Source organism: Dipodomys merriami, unplaced genomic scaffold (assembly GCF_024711535.1).
Source record: "Dipodomys merriami isolate MVZ:Mamm:240054 unplaced genomic scaffold, mDipMer1.0.p SCAF_1, whole genome shotgun sequence".
NCBI classification, from domain to species: Eukaryota; Metazoa; Chordata; class Mammalia; order Rodentia; family Heteromyidae; genus Dipodomys; species Dipodomys merriami.
Window position 1 is genome coordinate 20048877 of NW_027202270.1, and position 19566 is coordinate 20068442.

Consider the following 19566-nt stretch of genomic DNA (forward strand, 5'->3'; position numbering starts at 1 on the left):
AACTAAGCACAAACTACTGCAAGACGTTGATCTGGGTCCTGGTTTTCGAGGAAGAGCTGGTTGAGAATTGCTCCTTGCTCAAGGATTAACTGAAAGAAAGAAAAAAATCCAGCGAGAAAAGAAGAACTAGAAGCGTGGGTTTCCTACCCCAGGCTCCCCGCAAAAGCTATGCCGTGAGAAGACTCTTGACCCACTGACCACACAGCAAACCGGACTAGGCATCAATTCTTCTGAAGAGTGGAGGACGACAAGAGAGGAATTTGCCCGTCTAGGATTTGTAAAGGATGGCTTCCCAGTGTCATCAGCTTCGGATCCTGGTGTGGAAAAATTGGCTAGGTGTCAAAAGGCAGCCGGTGAGTTTAAAAAGAAAAGGTGGAGGTGGGTGTGGGGAACAGGGAGATACTCCAGGCAACCTGAAATGGGATGTTAATGAGAGATAAAAAGAGTTGAGAGGTATTTTTCAAAGCAGGAAAAAAGATATTTAGAATTCATCCCTCCATCTGCCTTTTACCTAATGGGGCAAGTCTTAACATGGGCCCAAAGCAGCTTTTTGATTTCAGTAAATTACAAGAAGTAAATCAGGATGTGCCTTGGGCAAAACCAAGAACAGGATATACCTTGTTACTGGTTGACTTGGAAGCGGGGCCCCGGGGGCGTGGGGGGTGTGGAGGGGGGGCGGGAAGGGGGGAGTGTTGAATTCTGGGTTCTGGCCAAAATGCTTTCAGAATTTTCTTAATGAATTTACTTTTTTAAAAAGTGGGATGAATGGAAGGAAAATACAGCCCCAGATCTTACGGAATGGGAGGAAAGGTTCCCAGAAAACCAAAAACAATTGAAAAGTAAGATAGAGACACAATTGGGAGGTTGTTAGTATTGAAAGCTTCTAAAAAATTGTCGTATCTAAAAATCCATGTACTGACAAACGTGTGTGTGTTTAAAAAAAGAATATTATTGAATCACTTTACTATTCCAGTCTGCCTTCTCCTTGCAACATCTTTTCTGTGCTCTTACATTAATGCCCACTTTAAAAATTAGACAGAGTCCAGGAAGATGGAAGGGGGAATTATTCTATGAAGTACCATGTATTCAGAAAGAATGTTTTAAAATCAGGAAAAAAGAGGCCCAACATTCAATGTACTTCATTTTAGAGTAATAATTTCTAGCCTTGACTGAGTGATATAAATATTCAAATAGTATGCGTCATAGAAAGAAACATTTTATCTGGGCACTGTATCACACTCTGGGCTTGCTTGGTATATTGAACTCTTGCTAAATATTCTGATTTATAAACTAAAAGGGAATTAGATAGGCACATATGTATGTGAATTCCACAGTCAGGGTTTTAAATTATAAAGTGTCTAACCTCGATGTGTTAGACAAAAAAATTATAAGTTAACGTTGCATTAATATATCATGTGGTTTTTTTTTTTTACTGTAATTAAAGCACAAAAGGAAAATTCCCATAGTTCTCATGTAGTTAGTTCAGTGTGGCTGGTGCTTCTCAGGAAAAGAGCTCTGGCATGTGGAGATGCTAAGAACATGTGTCTCATGAGGCTCCACCCATGACTTACGTAGCTAGTGACACATTCTCTACATTCTGGTTTTCCCTCTTGTAAAATGGGCACAAGGCCCACCACATCTAACTCAGAATGTGGGAAGACTTAAATGTGTTTATAAATTTCAAAATGCTTTTTATAAATGATGAAATGTGTGTGTATGTGTATGTGTGTGAGAGAGAGAGAGAGAAAGAGAGAGATTTTAGCTTAATTGGAAAAGAAATACAGTAGAATAGGGTTTGACAGGAAATTTCATAAATGTTGGAAGGAATGAAAATTCAATTCTTAAGAATCAAAGCACTGGCATGTTTGTTATTGTTGATAAACTGAATGCTGAAGTTGTATGCCATCCTTACAACTTGTAAAATTTTTCAGAAAGTAAAATTACAAATGCTTAAATTATTTACATTGAGAAGTTTTATCCTTTGATTTTTTTTTTCAGTCATGGGGCTTGAACTCTGGGCCTGGGTGCTGTCCCTGCACTCTTCAGCTCAAGGCGAGCGCTTTACTGCTTGAGCCACAGCACCATTTCCAATTTTCTAGTGGTTTATTGGAGATAAGAGTCTCACAGAGTTTCCTGCCCGGGCTGGCTTTGAACCGTGATCCTCAGATCTCAGCCTCCTGAGTGGCTATTTTTACAGGTGTGAGCCACCAGTGCCCAGCTCCTTAGAAATTTTTATAAATTCCTTCCAGATGTCTAAAGCTGTGGGAATATATTACTACTTCAAGATTCATTTTAGCCTGTTTCTGCTAGATTTGGTATGTTTAGAGGAGATGCAGGTCAGATATGCTAAATATGTTTTCACACTGATACCATGGCCATTTCCCATGATCACACATTCCTTACAACTGACACGTTATTCCCATGTATCACAGATCGCCAAAATGTCTCTGGTAATCACACTTATTCTAGGAAAGTATTGCATTTTACATATCCTGAAAAGAGCTAGTAAGAGTTATTAGTTATTTTGAGATACATTTTTTATCTTAACTGTAACTCAAGAGAATGGGTCCCAGAGAAGATGCATCTTAGTTATGGAAGTGAGTCAGAAAAAAATCTGAACTTGAGGAAAGATAGAAAGCCTCCTTGAATCCATTGTAACTAGCCAGAAGGACAAGAGAAAATTATAAAAGTTGATCACAGCAAATAAGAAGGAAGGGAAATCGCACCTAGTAAAGAAGAGGGCACAGATATACTTCTTTTGTCAACATTTTGCCCAAGGCTAACTCTATTTCTTAGCATTGGAAAGAAGACTCAGACATATAGGTAGAAAGATGTATTGTAACCTTGCTCATGTAACTGTAACCCCTCTGTACAGTATTTTTACAATAAAAAACTTAAGAAAGATGTATTGTAGAATTATACTTATGAGAAAAGATAAAGGAGAGAAGCTAAAAAGTTGAGATAAAATATATCAAGAGAGATAAGATGAAAAAAGCTTTAAAAGAAAAAAATAGACAAATTAGAAGACAGAATGTAGAAAAAAAAGCATATAAATTTGAGACAAAGCCATACTCTTTATGTAGACACTAGAGGTAATCATTGATGAAACACAGATTTAAGGTGACAAGTATTTTTATCTGTATTTTTATTTTTATTCTGAAAATTGTATCTTACAATAGAATTTATTCCCAGAAAATTGAAATCGTGTGATACTACAAATAAGTTGTCCTCATTAAATGCCAAGGTATAGCATTACCACCAAGAAAACCTTCCCTAATTTTAAAAAACAGATTACATCATAAAGCAAGGTGCAAGGAAGGACAGTCTATATGGAAAGAGTTAGGAATCTATTACTGGCAAAGCAAATGACATAAATGAAAGATAAAGAATGATACAATATAATGTTAAGGTATATTGTGGATTGGTAAGGAAATAAATGACAGACTGTGCCAGAATATAAAGTGATAAAAATTACAAACTCCTATATAGCATCAGAAATAAAATGAAATAGGATAAACTGAATGTTGAATTTGGCTGCCAATTTTGCGATTAACTTTCAAATTTTTACTTGAAGTAAATGTCTCTCATGAAATCAAAGATTCAAATCCTGGAATGTTTGGCATTATGTAACTGACAATTTTATGGTCCCAAATAGCTCATGTCCAAGTCCCTTGTCCAAGGTCATACAATGAATTCAAGGATTGAAGTCTGATTTCACCATTCACAATCATGAATCTATTTCTTGAATTGCCTATTTCTTTGTTGTGGGTTTTTTCTTTTTGCAATACTCTCTGATCTCTGCTCAGAGTTCAGCCCACCAAAGAAGAAATCATCTCTTCAAGGAAGATTTATATAGTTTGCTTTTTTTTATTGTGAAAATACTGTACAGAGGGGTTACAATTACATGGGCAAGATAATGAGTACATTTCTTATCAAGCATTGTAGCCTCTTCCTTTGTTTCCCCTTCCCATCCCTTCCTTTCCTCCCCCCCCCTCCCCAATCCCTCTCCCACCAAAGTTGTAAAGTTCGTTTTCTACATAAGGACTTGTACATCTCATTGTTGCAATGGATCCACCTGTATCCCTATTTAAATGATTTGTTTTCCCCTTCCCCTCCACAAATTATACCAACATCAAATACAGTGAAAACAGGGGTTATACCGTGGGAGAGGGACATACAAAACAACAAAGAAATCATCTTATAAATGTGTTAGAAACAATCGCATGAAAGAAAAAAAAACATTTGAATACATATCTTAGGGTTCATTTCCCTAACATCACCTTATCTGACCTTTTCTGCTTGTTTTAGACATATACTAGATATTGCAAATAAGGGAAACCATGGGACCTATGTTTCTTCGGGCCTGGCTTACTTCACTTAATATAATTTTTTCCAAGTTTTTCCATTTCCTAACAAATGGGACAATGTCATTCTTTCTGATGGAGACATAGAATTCTATTGTGTATATATATATATACCAGATTTTCTTAGATATTTTGCTTTTTTAATATTTGTGATAACATTAGTCTTCACTTATGTTGGAAAAAAATGAATACTAAAGGGAGTAAATGCATTAAGCACTAAGAGAAATAATAGAGAAAACTGAATTAGATGCAGTTGTTATCCTGCTGGGCATAAAATTTAACTCTAAAAATAATAGAAAATTAAAGATACATTCCAGCAGAGAATCAAGGAAAGCTTAACTAATGAAATACTCAGGACAGCAAAGAGCTGCTGGATAATACAAAACAAGAGTTTTTTTCCCTCCTGTTAAGAAGATAGGTCCAGCCGGGCACGAGCGTCTTAGGCCTGTAATCCTTACTCAGGAGGCTGAGATCTGAGGATCGCAGTTCAAAGCCAGCCTAAGCAGGAAAGTCCATGAAACTCTTATCTCCAACAAACTACTCAGAAAAAGCAGGAAGTGTCACTATGGCTCAGATGGTCGAGTGCTAGCCTTGAGCAAAATGTAGTTCAGGGACAGCACCTTGTCAATGTTAGATTCGGAAATCTAAACTTCTGACCCAAAGAAGAAAAATTCATGGCAGTTGTTGATGCCTATAACTAATTCTGAGCTAGGGACCCATATTTAGCTCACTGGATTACAGAGCTAGCTCTCATGAGCATTCCAATAACTTGACAAACTGACCCTTCTACAATCCATGTCTTGTTTCTATACAACTTCTTTTCATGGTGACTAGAGAAAGGGAGAAAGCCTTAAAGCAGGTTGGATTATGCATTAAGATAATTTTTAGATTAGAAAAATTCAGGATTCAACCATAACCCCAAATTTAATTATAAATAAGATTTAAATAAATTAGGTTCTATATACTTCCTCCAGTCCTTTATCTCTTTTGGATCAGAACCAATTAATTAGTCTCTAATTCCCCTCAATGACAAAAATCTTAGATTTGCGGTATCCTACAGGTAGTAGACGTTTTAAAAACATAGTAAATTAGCATAATATAAATGAGGAGAAGGTCTTTAAGAAATGAAAATAATGAATAAATGTCCCGATGTCCAACAAAAATGTGTTGTTTCCTTATACACCATAGAAAATATGCCAGTGTCCAAAATTATAATCTTTATATATATATATATATATATATATATATATATATATATATATATATATATATATGGATGGCTATCTTGACTCACAGAACCTCAGTTGACTGATGACTCTGCTGTTTTTATTTCCTTAATTTTGGAGGTGGAACTAAGCTTTATTCCAAATTGTGCTCTTGCTTCAGAAGGAAAACCTTGGAATCTTCTTTTTTTGCTATCAAATAATAGTCCTCTCCATTTTATAGAGAATGGAAGAGAAAGGAAGGGACAGTATACATTATGTTGTAGAAGGTTGTACAATTTTTATTTTCAAGTTTGTAATAAAAAGTTATGAATCTAAGTTATAGGAAGATCTTTGAATGACTTTCAATGCTTTCCAGGATTGAAATAATTAAAAAAATTCTTTTATTAGTCTCAAGGCTCAACCAATAAAAGTATAATATTCTGATAAAAGAGAGTCAGTCATCTGTTCTGCAGTGGTTTAACTATATAGCTTAATGATTAACTGTACAAGTACTGATGCCAGGTTCTTTAGGTTCAAACACTAGCTCTACAACTTAGTGATGTCTAGAAAGAAAACTTACTTAGTCTCTTTAAGAACAATTTTCCCATCTGCAAGTGGAAATGAGCTTAGAGAGGATGTGTGTTGTGTTTACCTGTATATTGTTGCACATTTAAAGAAGTCAGTGTTTGGAATACTATACCAAAATCCATGACTAATTATGAAAAGACCATTTGAAAATAAGAATTCATTCTGGGAAAGTTATTTGGAAAGAAGATTTAGTAGAAGTGTTGTAGATACTCAGGAGGAGAAGAGACTGTTCTTCAAATACTTGAATTCTCGAGTAGCCCTGGACAAACTAAAACAAATGAGTAGTAGTCCCCAAAAGGACGATTTTACCTTAGAAAATTTGAGTTATCGTAAAATAAAATCTAATGTGTAGTTTTTTTTGGTCACTAGAAACATTCTAGTCAAAGTTGGATTAACCACAGGAGAGAACTGTTTTTCCTAATACTTGCTGCTTCATTTTTCTACTTCTGGAATATTTTGCTCTTTTTTAAATGGATCTTCACCCAAGTGTTTTTGTTTTTGTTTTACTGGAAAGACACTACTTTTTCCTCACTCCATCTAACACACATACTTTTCTTCTTCCTGGTCTTTTCTCATCTTTCATGTTCTATCCTGTTTTCCTGATTTATCTCTCTCTCACTCTTGCCTTTAGGCAATCACAGCATTATTCATTATACTCAGTTGTAATTTTGTAAATGTTTCTCTCCCTCCAAAGACTGAAATCTTTAACCACATACTGCCTGGTAGGTGGGAGTTCAATAACTTTTTTGTTGTATTAATGAATGTACAAATTTTATATAAATGATTCCTATGTTGCATGCTGAATTATGTTTCCTTAACACTCTCCCAGATAGTGGCTTAACCACTACATTTCCCTTCAGGAAATGTAGACCTTTTATCCTAGACATTCTAGTGTTACTTTCAGATGGGCCAAAATATTTCCAAGAACATTTAGAAATTGCACAGATACTCAGTAGGCTTATTTACGACAAAACCAACTTCAAATCATTCCAGTTCAAGGGGCCCCCAGCTCAAATATCTATAGGAAAAGACAATTGAGGTGACTGTGGGGAGTGTACAGAAACTTAGATGGCAGGTAATAGTGAGGAAATGGAACACATGCTTTATTCCAAGGCATCAAAAGCCCATTGCAAACAGTCACCATAACAGGATCCTTCCACCAGTAATTTGTCCTGTTGCCAGCTGTGAGATTTAGAGTTAGAGTGAAATAAATAGATAAAGACACTGAATCTTAAAAACTCTTTCCCCAGGTAGGTGCCAGTGGCTCATGCCTGTAATCCTAGCTACTCAGGAGGCTAAGATCTGAGGATTGCAGTTCAAAGCCAGCTTGGGCAGGAAAGTCCATGAGATTCTTATCTCCAATTAACTACCAGAAAACCAGAAGTGGCTCTGTGGCTCAAGTGGTAGAGCACTAGCCTTGAGATGAAGAGAGCAGGGACAGAGCCCAGGCTCAGAAGCCCCACAACCAACACACACACACACACACACACACACACACACACACACACACACACACACACACACACACCTACCACCACCAACAAGAAGGCATGGATTCTTGCTTCATTATTTGGATCCTTGATATTACATTTGTTTCTCAGTTTCTTATGTTAATATTTAGAAGGGCATTGAAAGCAGTCTTGCTACTGCAGAAATTTAAATTTTATTTTTCATTTTATCATTAATTTGTCATTCTTAACATTCATGAGAGAATGACAGTGTGGAGAAGTTTGCATTTAGTATCCTTCAAAAATGAAGCCCAAGTAAAAGCCTGTGATAATAGATTTTCTTATAGGTTTGTGAGTTTTTTTGTCTTTAACATAGTCTAAATTACCTTCCATTTCCCCTTTTTAGACTTTATTTTTGTCTGGGCCTCAAACATGCTTGAAATTAATTGTAAAAATTGCCGAAACACTCTTGTGAACAAAATAATCAAAGTAGATCAATCAGAAGATAATAATTCCTAGTATGTACTCTTTAATTGAATGTATCTATTTTTATAGTTTATCTCATTTGCTGAATTCTCTCATGGAGTTGTCATGGAAAATAGATGCTCCTAAAAGTACCTTGGGGACACTAAGACTTACAGAAGCACTTTCTTTAAAGAATAACCATGACTTCAAATACCAAACTAATATATCTAGAAATAATTTTCAACAGTCCACATTTCCAGTGAGTCATATAACATAATGATTGGTAGCTTGTGTTTAAAATCTTTGAAGAACAGATAATTTTCAACTATATGAGACACAAGGCTAGAATAAAAAGCCCAACATTCTATATCACTTACATTTTCCCAACACTTTCTGTAATGCTTTCTTCCTCTCTCCTTAGAGAAGCATGAATATTATATATAAAACAACAACAACAACAACAACAAAAATCCTGGCTTACGTATCATTAGATTCAAATCCTTTCCCCTGCTGTTTCCCAATAGCTGTGCTAGCCTTCTGAATACAGAATATACAATAAAACAAAAGAATTGGATCAGATCAAGAGGCCCTGTCATCTTTGATGCAATGGGTAACTTTCTAAGTAGGCTCCAGTGATTCTTTTAAGAATAATACTAGCCAGCAGGCCTGAGGAAGTCTTCTGCATGTGGCCCACAACTAACGCAGGATTTAACTTCTAAGTAGAAACTTTAGTTTCTACATAGAATTTATTCTCATGTTTAGAGAGGAAATATGCATATATAATGAAATTGCAGGATTTTTGTCATTTTGTAAAAAAAGAATAATGTTAGCCAGGTGCCAGTAGCTCATAGCTGTAATCCTAGCTACTCAAGAGTCCTAGATCTACTTGTGGGTAGGGTTGGGAGGGAAAAACTGAAAGAGCAAGGGAAGGTGTGACATTACCCAAGAAGAAATGCATTCATTACCTGACGTAGGTAGCTGTAACCCCTCTATATAGCACCTTTATAATAAAATTTAAAAAAATAGTCTGGAATCTGAGGATTGCATTTAAAAGGTAAAATCTAATAGGCTCTTATCTTCAATTAACCACCAAAAAGCCAGAAGTAGGAGCTATGGCTCAAGTGGTAGCATCTTAGCCATCAGCGCCAAAGTTCAGGGACAGCCCCCAGACCCTGAGTTCAAGTTCCAGGACAAACACCAAAAAAAAATGATGTTTTTAAATCCACAAAATTAAATGGAATAAATAGGACTATAAATAAGAACAATTCATTATTCAAGTATTAAAAAGCAATATTATGGTATGGTAAAACATGTTCTTATATCCTAGTATTAAATAAAAGGCCTATTCAGAGCTGTCATGCTTTATAAGTGATGAGTTTGAAGAAAACTTTCCTGCAAAATTTTTAATGTGATTAAAAAATATCAATGATTTCTGCTGGATGCTGGTGGCTCATGCTTGTAATCCTAGCTACTCAGGAGGCTGAGGTCTGAGGATCATAATTCAAAGCCAGCCCAGACAGGAAAGCTTGTGAACTCTTATCTCCAATTAACCACCAAAAAGCTGCAAGTGGATCTGTGGCTTAAGTGGTGGAGCACTAGCTTTGAACAAAAAAAAAGCTAAGGGATAGTTCCAGTGCCAGCATCAAAGAAACACCAGGAATTCATAACAAACATAATAACATTTTGGTTCATTGCCTATGTCTGTCATTGAGGGGTATTTTGATTATAAGCTAGAGAAAATAAAATTGCAGCATTTTTCTCTAATCCATGCTTAGTATGCTCTGAGCTCTATGTAGTAGGTCAACCCAAAGACATTTTCCAACAAAACTATTCTGGGGCTTTATAAACAGTCCTGCTGTGTAGGGAAAGTATATTATATCTTGCTTCACTCTGCTCATCTCTAACTCCTGAACCAGCAGCATCACCCATTTTGGAATTTCCTTGACATATAGAAGCTCAGGTCCCATTTCAAATCTATGAAATCTAGGCTGCATGGTTATAAGAGAAGTGCTACTTTCCGTTGACAACTCTATCTAGACATATTCCAGTCATCAAACCAAGTATCTCAGAGTTTCTTAGATGCACTGTGAACTTATTCTACTTAACAAACAAAAATCTTGTATTTATAACCATATTCTGACACAAGGCTCAAGCCTACCACTGCCCAGGTAGGACAATACTCTCAGACATATTACAAAAGTTTTGGTAGGAAATTTCAATGCAGAATTACTAAAGGATCAATGATTGTTTGGGTTTAGACTGCTTTGGAGTATATTAAAGAGGTCCAGGTAGAAATCTTGAGATTTGGTAGAAGTGAATAGTTTTTGAACAGTGGGAGAATGAATCACAGCAACTATGACCACATAAGCCGACAGAAACAGTTCCACTTTTAACTTTATTAAATATAGGCAAGGTTTATTCTCTGTGGTGTTGCTTGAGCTTTATAACTATGTGCACATCATAGTTAATGTGCTTGTGAATATGTGTTGTTCACTGTTCTGCAACCAATTTTATAGGTGTATGAAATATTCAGCAGTTAGTGACTTTCAAAGTGAATCTTGTCTACATAGGGAGATGAAATTTTGCAAAGAAATTTCAACTTGATATATTTCTTTGAGACCTTATTTTGCACCAGGTAGTGAAAATTCAGAGGTGAGTAAGGTATTGTTTTTACCATAAAAAAGAGCTGCCAGTTAATTTGGGGAATTAGGTGAAAATGAGAAAAAAAGTTGGCTAAAGCAGGAAGTTCAGTTCTGTGATAGAAGCAGACACAGTACATTATAGTGGTATGGGGCAGGGGCGGGGGAGGGGGGTGGTAGCCAAGAGACCTAAGTTCCTGTGTACTTGCTCATTTATCATTAATTTGATTATTCATTTTGTTCATTCTTCCATTCTGTTTTGTGTTCAATCCAATAATGCAGTTTTATATTCAGTCATGGGCAGGGATTCAAGATGGATTGAGTCCTTATCCAAGGGATTCAAGATGGATTGAGTCCTTATCCAAGGTCACAGACTGGTCTTTGAGGCTGAACAGAGAATGAACATACAGTAGTTTATAGTTCACATTTAAGTTGAAATTAGGCAGGATTTCATTTGCAACAGGCAACTGGAAAACTCTACAAGATTTTTGGGAAGGGAGTTAGAACATTATGACAGATGACCAGAAAAGGAACTTCAGAAGAACAAGTCAAGACATTAAGCTGGTGAAATATCATGCTTGGGAAGTCTGTATTTTCAAAAGTAGTTTCTTTTAAGTTAATAGTATTTATAGGAAGTCAAATACTCAGCTTGTGTTGGAATATTAAAATATGGCATACTTCTTGTACTTGTTGGGGGTTGTTTTCTGGTTTATTACATTTTGGTTTAGTAATATAACTAACATTTTAAAATCATTATTTTGCAGTTATGGACTCTTGTCTTGATTTTATGGCCAGTCATTATTTTCATCATTTTGGCTATTACTCGGACCAAATTTCCTCCAACAGCAAAACCGACTTGTAAGTAGATTATATTCATTTTTTTCCTTAACTTTTTTATTCTGCTTAAAATTTATTTTGGTGCTACTTTAGTGTTTTATTATAAAATTTATTGATATTTAAGATTATTTCCTATTGGAAATCCTTACATAAAGAGATTTTGTGGTTTTCCAATTTTTTTTGTCAGCTATGGGGCTTGAACTCTGGGTCTGGGAACTGTCCCTTCGGCTCAAGGCTAGCACTCTACCACTTGAACCACAGTGCCATTGCCGGTTTTCTGGTGTTTTATTGGAAATAAGAGTCTCACAGACTTTCCTGCCTGGATTGGCTTTGAACTGCAATCCTCAGATCTCAGCCTGCTGAGTAGCTAGGATTACAGGCGTGAGCCACTGGTGTCCGGCAGTCATTTTCTTTATTACTATTATGTTTTATTGTTGCTGCAGAGGTGATATAGAGAGAGGTTACAGTTACACAAGTCAGGTAATGAGTACACTTCTTTTTGAACCATGTCTCACCTTCCCTCCCTTTCTCCCTGTTTTCCCTCCCACCCCCATCCACAAAATATCCAGTTCATTTTCCACATAGTGTGAGTACCACTGTTGTATTTGTTGGCCCTTTGTTCCATCTTTTCTGTGCCCCTGCCTTACCTTCCAAATAGAAACAAACAAACAAGACAAAAGGAAAATGAAACAAAAATGGCAACAACAGCAACTACAACGACTGTCTTGTTTCTTTTTCTTGGAATTCATTTTGTTGACTCTAAGCCAGGTGCTGTGGATGTGACATACCTGTAATCCCAGCACTTGGGAGAATGAGACAGGAGGATTATGAGTTCCAACCCAGCTTGGGCTACGTAGGGAGATTTTATCTCAAAAAGAAAAATAACAAAATTATTTCTAAGGTATTTATCTGGAAAAATTGGAAGCATGCATGAGCTAGTCTATATTTTAATCTTCATGCAAATTTGGCTTATTTATTATTTACATCATAATCTCACAGTGGGTATATATGACACAACCCAACAGCAATCTCAGGCTAGATTCTTCTTTACTTTTGTAATTGAAACCCTAGATTTGTATTTGATGAACTGAACAAATGAAAGCAAGGACTATAAAAATCTCTTCTCTCTGTCATGGCTGATCGTTGAATGATGTAATTGTGTTAACACATTTTGTTTAAAAGATTATTTTCTAATTAGTGCTGTTTCTGTTGTATGTGGTCATTGACAAGTTATATAATGGCAGAATGCCCAACTCTGCTCATTATTTTCTTTTGGATTCAGTACAGAAATGCAGAAAGGATTCAAGTCCTTTAAACTCACAAAGTAAACTGTTTTTTTTTTTGGCCAGTCCTGGGGCTTGAACTCAGGGCCCAGGCATTATCTCTGAGCCTCGTTGTGCTCAAGGTTAGTGCTCTACCACTTGAGTCACTTGTGGCTTTTTCTGAGTACCTTATTGGAGATAAGAGTCTCGTGGCCTTTCCTGCAGGGGCTGGCTTCGGACCTCTATGGCTTGACTGAGTGAACTTTTAAGCCCAATGATGTAACCAATACTGTTTCTGTCTTTTTTCCCTCTATTGAAAACAAGTTTTCTGGAGCTCCTGTTGTGCAATCAGTTAGCATGAGGTACTTATAAGAAAACCAGTTTTCTTAGGAGAGGAGAAAGGTTGGGCCAGATATTTCCTGTGTCACAAAGCAGTCATCTGTTATGACAGTACTTATGAGTTAAAATTGAGATGGGTTCTCAACTTGTAGCCACCCAGACAGTACTCGCACTCCTGGTCTTTCTGCCTCAGCCTCCCATGTGCTAGGATTACAGGTATACCCCGTCATAGCCAACCTACAATTCAAAATGTAAAAATTAGATTGTATTTCAAATAAGTTACAGAAATTGGTTATATGAAAGAATGCAGTGCTAAACTATTCTTTAAAAAGGCTAGAGACTTAAAAAAAAAAAAAGTACAGTGCTTTTCAATCACCTACTCTTAAGAAATTAAGATGACAGCCAAAGTAGAGTCTTGAATAAAATACTTCAGAAAATGCAAACTCAGTTAGTATAAAGCCTTTAAACTCTTTTTTAAAAATTATTTTATTCTAAGGGTGATGTACAAGGGGTTTCAGTTACGTGAGTGAGGTCATGAGTGCATTTCTTGTTAAACGTTGCTACCCCCTCCCTTGTTTTTCTCACTTTCCTTCTCCCCCGACTCTCCTCTCCCCAAGCATTTAAACTCTTCCAGTTACCTTAATAACTTATTATATTTGAATAGCACCTTATTTCAAAGGACTTTTACACAAGTCATTGCATAGAGTTTTGGTTGGATTTTATTAGGTTGTTATGAAAACAGCAACATTTTTATTTTCTTCACAAGGTGTGTATGTTATGTCTTTATCGCAGATTGATATCACTTGTGCTGTTGGCATTAATGTGTTCTTGTACATCTTAGTGCCCAAATCAGAAATAACATACTCAGCACATAAATGGGACCAGTAATCTTTGCCATTGTCTAGTTTAAGATGCTAATGATCAATTTGCTAATAATAGTGATAAGACTTTAATAGTTCCTTTCAGCAACTCATCTCACCAATTTCTTGTGTTTAAGGATTCTTCATTACCCAGTATTCCTCTTGGAAACCTCCAAGAAAGAAATTTAAGATCTTAGAATGAATAGTCACAAACTAATTGGTGCTATCTGATAGCCTTTAGCAATTTATGCAGACAAATTACAAAGAACTCTTGTAATTCCTCTAAATTAGGAAGAAACTGGAGAAACAACATGACACATACCTCCTAGATCAGATGTGGAGGGCTCTGACAAAAACACAACATCCAGAAGGAGATGAATAACCATTTTACTATGTACCTATTATCATACCGTAAAATAATTGGCTACTAAGTGATTGTGTCTGTAGGGAGGAGAGAACAAAATTATAGAAAGCTCAAACACTGAAAATATGTTTGCTAGTCTTTGAGATCATGTAAGTTTCAGCTTAAAGGAATAGATCACCGGTTTGTTATCAGAGATGGGAAGAACCCTTCACTTCACAAGTGAGAAACCTGGAAGCCAGGGAGCTTGTAGGTTGCCAAATTTTAGTTTATTTGAGACAGGAGAGAGATGTATTCTTCCCATGAAATTTGTATTCTGTTTTTGCCTCTTATGTATCTAGAGGCTAGGAAATCTTATCAGATTTCAACTCATAATTAGTACAATATAAAATGTGATTTTATAACTGAAGGTGCCATTTTGTAGAACAATTCAGAGAATTTAAGACCAAAATAGAAGTAGTTATACTTTTTGCTCTCCTGTGCTAGAGAGAGAATACCTTCCAGATCATAGTTGGAAGTTAGGTATTTTTTTAACTGTTTTTTAAACTATTCCTGTTTTCTTTGTGTCTCTTATGTGTGATCCTGAGAAGTGAAAACTATCTAATAATAATAATAATATTTTCTGATTTTGTAGTGTGTGCTAGGCATTAGGGAGGTGATGATTGAATTGTTCATTTTGTAGTTGAGAAAAATGATACAAAGAGAAGCTAAGGTACTTGACTAAGGCCATTCAGTTAATGAATGAGGACGTCAGGATTTGAACCCAGGCATTCTGGCTCCAGAATCTGATCTTCAACCCCTGGATTTATGTTTTGTACACTTAGTAGTTAGCAGTTATTTTTGCATGTTGACCCATTAGACTTAGTGAAGGAGGACTACGTATTATATATTAAAATATCCTAGCCTAGTGCCAGGGGCTCACTCCTACAATACTAGCTATGTTGGAGAATAAGATGTGAGGATCAAGGTTTGAAGCCAGCCCAGGCAGACAACTCCAGAGACTCTTATCTCTAATTAGCAAACAAAATGCTCATGAAGTTGTGGCTCACGTAGTAGAGCACCAGACTTGAGCAAAAATGTTAAGCATTTAAGCCTCAGTACCTGCACAAATAAGCAAACAAACAATATGCATACCTTTGTATTCACATGAATACCTTTGTCTCTATTTTGAAAGAAAGAGCTATTTGAACAGGTGCCTATCAGTGTACAAAGTGGGATCACTATCCAAAGTAGTAGTACTGCATTTAGAGTATTTCCTTTGGCCAGTTGGGCGTGTCACTGAAGTTGTTGCATAGAAATCATGTCCCTAGAAGAGATCCTTGCTTGGCTACAGTAATAGTTGGGCAATCGAGAAATAAAGATGAGATTGTGGACTATACTCCTTGCTGAAACTTGGTCACAATGAGAAGGATGGTTGGAAACCCTACAGGCATATTCTGCTCCCAAAATAGCCAAGTGGGTTTGTTGGACCTGACAGACCATTCAGATAGACATATCTGTGACTCAAGACAGTTGCTCTCTTTGACTGATAGGTACCTGCAAAGGCTTGCTTTTAGGGGTGATTGAAGATGCCACTGCCGTTTCTCCAGTGAGGGCCAGGGCGGAGAAGGGGGCTTGCTGTCCTCTCCCTTTTGTGTCCCAACAAACAGTTTAGGTGTCTAGCCTTTGAAAACTGTAAATCTCAGATAGAGAAAAACCTCCCAAGGATGGCTGGCAGGATTCTGCTCATTCACATGGGGTGGAAATAGGCCGATTCTCTGAGTTTGAAGATGGTCCCAGTCTCTTACAATCTCTACAAGCAGCAGCTTGTTGAAAGGTGAAGGTCAAAGCTCAAACACCTTGTTTAGGAGCTGAAGCAAACAAAATAATACAAACCTCCTCAGAAGGATGTAGTCTGGGCCCAACTACAGAGTGCAACAAGTTTATCTTCCTTTAATACCTACCTCCCTACCTATGAAAGGCAGCAGGCAAGCAGACCATATCTAACGCAGGACTGCTTCACAATCCTGCCACACTGAGGTAAAGAGACATCAAAAAATAAAATCTTGTTGAATAAGGAGTTAGAGTTTTTTCTGTGTATGTGCCATTCTGGGACTTGAACTCGGGTCCTGGGTGCCATCCCTGAGTTGTTGTTGTTTGTTTTGTTTCATTTTGCTCAAGGCTAGCACTCTATGATTTGAGGCACACAGTTGCACTTTCAACTTTTTGGTGTAGTTCATTGGATGCCCAAGCTGGCTTTAAATCACAAGCTAGGATGAGAGGCGGGAGACACCCATGCCTCACTCAAAGAGTTATAATTTTTGTGATAATAATGAAGTGTAGTGTTTTGAAGGTGGTTGAATATATACTACTTCTTTATGATGGAAATTATACTATGTTGAAATATGCCCACATATGCAATAAAATGCCAAATATCTTAAGGCTCAGAGGGTAAGAAAGTCATCTCACTCCATACTACAAATCCAGGGACTGCTAGCAGGAAGGAGTCAAATGAATTATATCCATCTATATGTTATTATAAGATTATATATCCATATATAACTCAACAGTTTGGGTCAATGCAAGACCAACAAACAACACTATCATGTCTTGAACTAAAGCATTCCTGTTACTTTCAGAGATGCATGAAAACAGTCATAGGGTGAAATATTATTGAATACTTCATTATGTTGCAGACGTTATGCTGCCTACTTCGTGTATATTGCCCTCATACATCATGGGTGTGAACTACTATGAAACTGTAAAAAAGAACAAAACAAAACTCAGAGGCACAGGAAGTTACTTCACTTATCAATTACGAGGGTTATTATGTATAGGGCTGGGGTTTAGCCAGCTTCTACCAGAAGTCAATGTTTCTCTTCAGGTCTTTGATGCCAACTATGGTGGCATCCTTCAGCCTGGTATACTTCTTCATCCATCACTACTGTTATCGATTGAACCTCCTCAAACGTGAACTCAGCTGTTTTGTCTATTTAGCAGCAGATCTAGGAAAAACAATGACAAAGGAAAGCTGAAATTGTGGATGGATTAGTCATTTGTGGGACCTGTGTAGGTTGTTTTTACTAATGATATGTGAGGTTGGGGGGTAGTTCTAGTCCACGAGGCATCTTATAGGTGGAGTATTTCTCTGCTGATTTTCCCTACAATGTTTTTATGGAGATCTTAGGTGTACACATGATTCCCATTCCCTGATGTAACTGCTCTCTCCAGCATTCTCAGGATTTACTGGTCATAATTAAGGGACTCAGTGAGTAAGTAATTTTGGTTAATGTCTTGATTGGCTCAAAGTTTATAGATAGAACCTGGCTGTAAAATTGAAGCCAGGTGTTTTTTTCCTACCTGTCAACAGGTCTAGAGTAAACTATGAGAAGGAAGATGAAATCGTTGGCCTAATGGTGATTTGGCAGGATCCAGGCAGATTGGGAAACCTACATACAAGTTTGTCATTCAAGACTCATCATTCTTCATCTTTTGTTAGGTGTGTGTGTGTGTGTGTGTGTGTGTGTGTGTGTGATCTTTCCAATCTCAAGAGTTCCAGCAACATTAGTCAATCTCTTGGGTTAGTCTCTGAGTCATTTTAGGCTTATGAAATGTGTCCCAGACTCACCCATACCTCTTCTTCTTTCTTGTCACCTCTCAATATCAAGATCTGTTGTCTCACACTTCAGAAACTTTGGAGGGAAGAGGAGGTAGTGAGAGTTATTTACATCTAACTCTTCCCACATTTCTTCATGAATCCCTTTGTCATATTCTTTGGGCTTAAGACCTTGACACTCAGGATTCTTCCAACTTTATCTTCATTCTGTTCTGAAGTGAGGACTTATTATGCCTAAAGAGAAGGTGTGGCATTCATCCTCACCTTCATACACCTGCTGTGTCTAATCGTTAATGCCTATAAGAACATGAGCTTGTGTCTCCTTCGCCTTCCCCCAAGTTTCCCTCATCACTCCAGTTCCAATTCCTTCATAACTCTCTTGCGAGGATTGGCTTACAGTTCCATTTGCATCCTTGATGCACTTAAGAACTTGACTCATTTGTCAGACAGATAATACATTGACATCACACTCATACCAGATACAGCATGGTTCCTTAAACAAGAAACAAAATTCTTGTACAGTAAGTCATAATTTGATAGTTTGGAATATTGGAGATGGGATACTAAAATTTACTCAAAGATGGATAGTATAAAAGAAACTCAGTGTGATTATGATGTGGGTAAAGGATAAGCAGCTAGCTTGTTTTGGTTCATTTTTTCTAAAATTCCTTTGTATATGACTGTGCTATAAAATTGTCTACAGTGTTCATATTGAGAAACAAAAATGAATATATAGCTCCATTGCACCTCCCAACTAGCTCCACCTGGGAATTTTTATTACAAATACTTAGAAATTCTGAATGCACAGGAGATGTTTTTATGTAGATTTTATAGTCTGTTTCTAGCTTAAGAAGTTTCAAAACATGCTCAAACAATTTTGTCTTGACATTAGACAATTACTTTATATCCTAGGCATGCTCCTTAAATCAAATTTTAATGACTTTTCTTTTGTGTCAGTCCTGTGGCTTGAATTCAGGGCCTGAACACTGTCTCTGATTTTTTTGTGCTCAATACTTTATGCTCTACCATTTGAGTCACAGCTTCACTTTTGGTTTTCAGTTGTTAATTGGAGGTAAGAGTCTCACAGACTCCCCTGCCCAAAATGGCTTTGAATTGTGATCCTCAGATCTCAGCCTCCTGAGCAGCTAGGATTACAGACGTGAGCCATGGGTGTTTGGCTGACTTTTTTTCGGAGAGGAGAAGAGGGGAGGGGAATCTTCCCTTTTACTTGGCAACCTGAAGATACATTCTGTGACATGCATAGAATCTCACTAGGTTAGGATTTTATTTCTTCTAGGATTCTGGGCAGACACAGCTGACACAAGGCCTGAAGAAGGCAGAGCATAATTCTGTTCCATTCCTGCCGGGGGATGGCCACAGCTCCTGCAGGCAGTTTCCCATTTTCCCCAGCTCTTGTCTTGACTTGCACAGTACAGACGGACACACCCCAGTGCTAGATAACCTAATGGACTTTCTCAATGAATGTCCTGTTAGACTCGGTGCACAGAGTTGCGTCAAAAAAACCAGAAGTGCTTCTCAAGTACAAGAAAATACTAGCAGCTAGAAAAGAATGGGTGTTGATTGCACAGTGGTGCATTTCTCT

The 19566-nt window shown here is 37.1% G+C and overlaps 1 protein-coding gene across 2 annotated transcripts in view; it reads left to right on the plus strand.

Annotated features, from left to right (window-relative positions):
* Window positions 1-284: 284 nt before the first annotated feature.
* The window catches only part of Abca12 (ATP binding cassette subfamily A member 12), a 179343-nt gene continuing 160061 nt past the window's right edge, over window positions 285-19566 (plus strand). For both annotated transcript variants that reach the window (XM_070027397.1, XM_070027486.1), the window contains exons 1-2: window positions 285-353; window positions 11474-11567. In XM_070027397.1, coding sequence (XP_069883498.1) covers window positions 285-353; window positions 11474-11567 — 163 coding nt within the window. The remainder of the gene's footprint in view (window positions 354-11473; window positions 11568-19566) is intronic.